Source organism: Pundamilia nyererei, unplaced genomic scaffold, assembly GCF_000239375.1.
Source record: "Pundamilia nyererei isolate P.nyererei 1_Seehausen unplaced genomic scaffold, PunNye1.0 scaffold00489, whole genome shotgun sequence".
Lineage (NCBI taxonomy): Eukaryota > Metazoa > Chordata > Actinopteri > Cichliformes > Cichlidae > Pundamilia > Pundamilia nyererei.
In genome coordinates, this window is record NW_005187890.1 from 128613 (window position 1) to 131724 (window position 3112).

Consider the following 3112-nt stretch of genomic DNA (forward strand, 5'->3'; position numbering starts at 1 on the left):
AGTCTCCTCATTTGCATCTCAACCTGGTCTTGAGAGAAAGTGATGGGTGGGGGAGGGGTGTCAGGAGCATCCCTTGAAGCTTTTAATAGGACAGTGATTCAGTAACAATAGCCTTCTAAAGGATTTGTAAACCTTATCAGTTATCCCTCCAAATTAATTCATAAGCTTGTAATACACAAGTACTTTCAGCTACTTAGTAGTAGCTACTACTGAAAGTCTTAAAATACTTGAAGGTTATTTAAATGAAAGTGACACTCCTAATCACCCAAAAGAGCTCAAGGCTCCTTCAGGATTGACTAAATAGTTAAGCTTCACCAACCCAAGAGCTGCCAAAGGATCAAGAACATTTAAAGCTCTAATGTCACTGTGTGTTGTTCTTCAGGGAATCCCCACCCTCCTGATTGCCGCTGGAAGCTTTGATGTTATTCTTGCCATAACAGGATTCTCTACTTGTTTGGGAATCGCCTTCTCTACAGGTCAAAGAAAGTTTTTCTGTCCTGTGCTGTTCAGTTCGTTCTTTTCTAGTCTACATGGTCTCGTTGTGTTTGTCCTGCAGGTTCTACATGGATGAACATACTGAAGGGTCTGCTGGAGGTGGTGGGAGGCATCGTAGCTGGTATGATCCTGGGCATGTTCTTGTACTGCTTCCCCAGCAATGACCAGGTCTGACATTTTTTTATTAATATGATTTTTCCTTTTTTAATTGTTCATAAAATGTGTCTTTAATATCTTCTGTCTGATCGCAGGAGGATCTGGTATTGAGGAGGACCCTCATGTTGCTGGGTCTGTCCATATTTTCAGTCTTCACCAGTAATGTTATAGGTTTTGCTGGAGCTGGAAGTCTCTGTACACTGGTGCTGGCTTTCCTGGCTGCACTGGGCTGGAAGACTGAAAAGGTATCATATATCAGGATCACTTTAACCTGCATCCTGCCCCTTGGATTTTGTCATGTTTACCCTAAATCAACATGTCTTTTAATGGCTGGCACCATGGAATGTGGTTAATCCAGGTATCTCTAACTTTGCAATCAGGCACCAGTAGCAGAAATAGTTGGTCGGTCATGGGATGTATTTCAGCCACTTCTCTTTGGTCTGATTGGAGCTGAGATCACGATTAAAGCACTCAGCCCAAGCACTGTGGGTAAGAACATTATACTACCAGTATATTTCAGTTAGACTTTGCTCCATTTGTTTCTAGATTTTGTTCTCAGTTACTAGGAGCCCAGTGGGCCCAGTAATCAAAGAGCTTTAACCTGCAGAGCAAAACATTTCACGGCTTGAGGAAATTTAAGATACTGGTTTCCTCTTTGTTGTTGTGTCTATGCCCTTAGGTCTGGGTATGGCCTGCATTCTTATTGGTCTGGTGATCCGTCTACTTGTCACCTTCCTGTTGGTTCATTATGGAGGATTCAACTTAAAAGAGAAGCTCTTCATTTCTGTGGCCTGGCTGCCTAAAGCTACTGTGCAGGTCTGTGAGTGTGTAATCCTGATATTAGACTGCTAGAAGATATTCATTTTTCAAGAATAATGTACCCGACTTTATTAAACCAGAACTAGAAGCACCTCAGACTTATCCAGAAACTTCTAAAGGATCCATAACATCTCTTAACACTCCTAAAATGCCACTGGTGTCCAGAACAGCCACTAAAATTATCCACACACATCGTGTGTTTTATAAACCACTGAAATCACTAGATTGAATTGATTAGAACTACCTACATGGCTCCTGAATTCTCTTTATTGACTTCGAAAACCTAAATTACTACGTTAATCTCATAAACATGTTCTAGTTTGTCATTAGTCATGAAACCCAAGGTCCTATACATCTTCCTCAGTTATGACTAAGAACTAAAAAAGTACTGTTGTTTCCCTTAAAACCACCTCTGTGATCTTAACGATACACTCCTTCATTGTTAATCTGCACTTCTCCTGAGCAGTTATTTATGTCTGTATGTGCTAGGCTGCCATTGGCTCCAAGGCATTGGACATGGCGAGGAAGGAAGGGGACGAGGCCTTAATTAAGTTTGGTTTGGATGTGCTAACATTAGCGGTGTTAGCCATCTTGATCACAGCTCCAGTTGGTGCACTGGGTATCGGACTGGCAGGACCACGTCTCCTGGCCCGGCAGGTCAAAGGTCAGCAGGCATACACATCTACACACTGTGTAGTGGCTTCATAATTTTACTGTTAAATCACTGAATGTCTTTTTTTCCTGACCTCAGCAGAAGAGATGGAAGGTGAAGCTACACCATCTTACCTGTGAGAGTATTACACCATCTTATCCACCTTATACTTCTAATCAAATAATTGTTGAATCATTGTACGGCCATAGGCCACATTATGCCTTTGATTAAAGGTTGTGAAATCATTACAATGTTTTATGATGCATTTTACTGCTGAGTTATAAGAAATGCTGTTTGTGTAGAATCATTGCCTTCCTTTTCTGATTACAAAGAGAACAGAACATACTGTAGAGTTTTTCTGCCCCATCTCATCAGGAGGAGATAAAAAAGGAAGCCAAGGCCTGTAAGATAGAAAGAATGTGAGGGTTTAGGCTTTATGGCCCTGAAGGGAGGGGGAAAAAGCTGTAAGAGTCTGTGTTACTGTTGGACACTTCGAGATGTTGCCAGACACCCTCCTGTGCACATCTCCCGTCTGGACATCGGTAATGCTCAAAGTGTTGTATGGAATAATGAGAACTGTATGGAATAAAGAGATTTTTGATTGAGCATTTATACACCATTTATACACCGAGTGTTGTTTCTCCTTCAGCCCAAAGATGGTAAATGGTAAAGGGCCTGTATTTGTATAGCGCTTTTCTAGTCCCTAAGGACCCCAAAGCGCTTTTCGCAACCAGTCATCCACCCATTCACACACTGGTGATGGCAGCTACACTGTACACTGTAGGACATCCACTCTGGGGAGCACTGACAGAGGCGAGGCTGCTGAACACTGGCGCCACCGGGCCCTCTGACCACCACCAGTAGGCAACGGGTGAAGTGTCTTGCCCAAGGACACAACGACCGAGACTGTCCAAGCCAGGGCTCGAACCGGCAACTTTCCGATTACAAGGCGAACTCTTGAGCCACGATCGCCACAGATGAAAGAATTGG

The 3112-nt window shown here is 42.9% G+C and overlaps 1 protein-coding gene across 2 annotated transcripts in view; it reads left to right on the plus strand.

The window, feature by feature from the left end:
* The window catches only part of LOC102194613 (mitochondrial sodium/hydrogen exchanger 9B2-like), a 5265-nt gene extending 2531 nt beyond the window's left edge, over positions 1-2734 (plus strand). Inside the window, exons 4-10 of one of the 2 annotated variants that reach the window (XM_013916162.1) lie at positions 383-476; positions 557-663; positions 747-896; positions 1032-1140; positions 1331-1467; positions 1960-2134; positions 2222-2734. In XM_013916162.1, the coding sequence (XP_013771616.1) occupies positions 383-476; positions 557-663; positions 747-896; positions 1032-1140; positions 1331-1467; positions 1960-2134; positions 2222-2262 (813 nt within the window). In that variant the 3' untranslated portion in view covers positions 2263-2734. The remainder of the gene's footprint in view (positions 1-382; positions 477-556; positions 664-746; positions 897-1031; positions 1141-1330; positions 1468-1959; positions 2135-2221) is intronic. The other variant, XM_013916163.1, reaches the window with a different exon arrangement.
* The last annotated feature ends 378 nt before the right edge of the window (positions 2735-3112 follow it).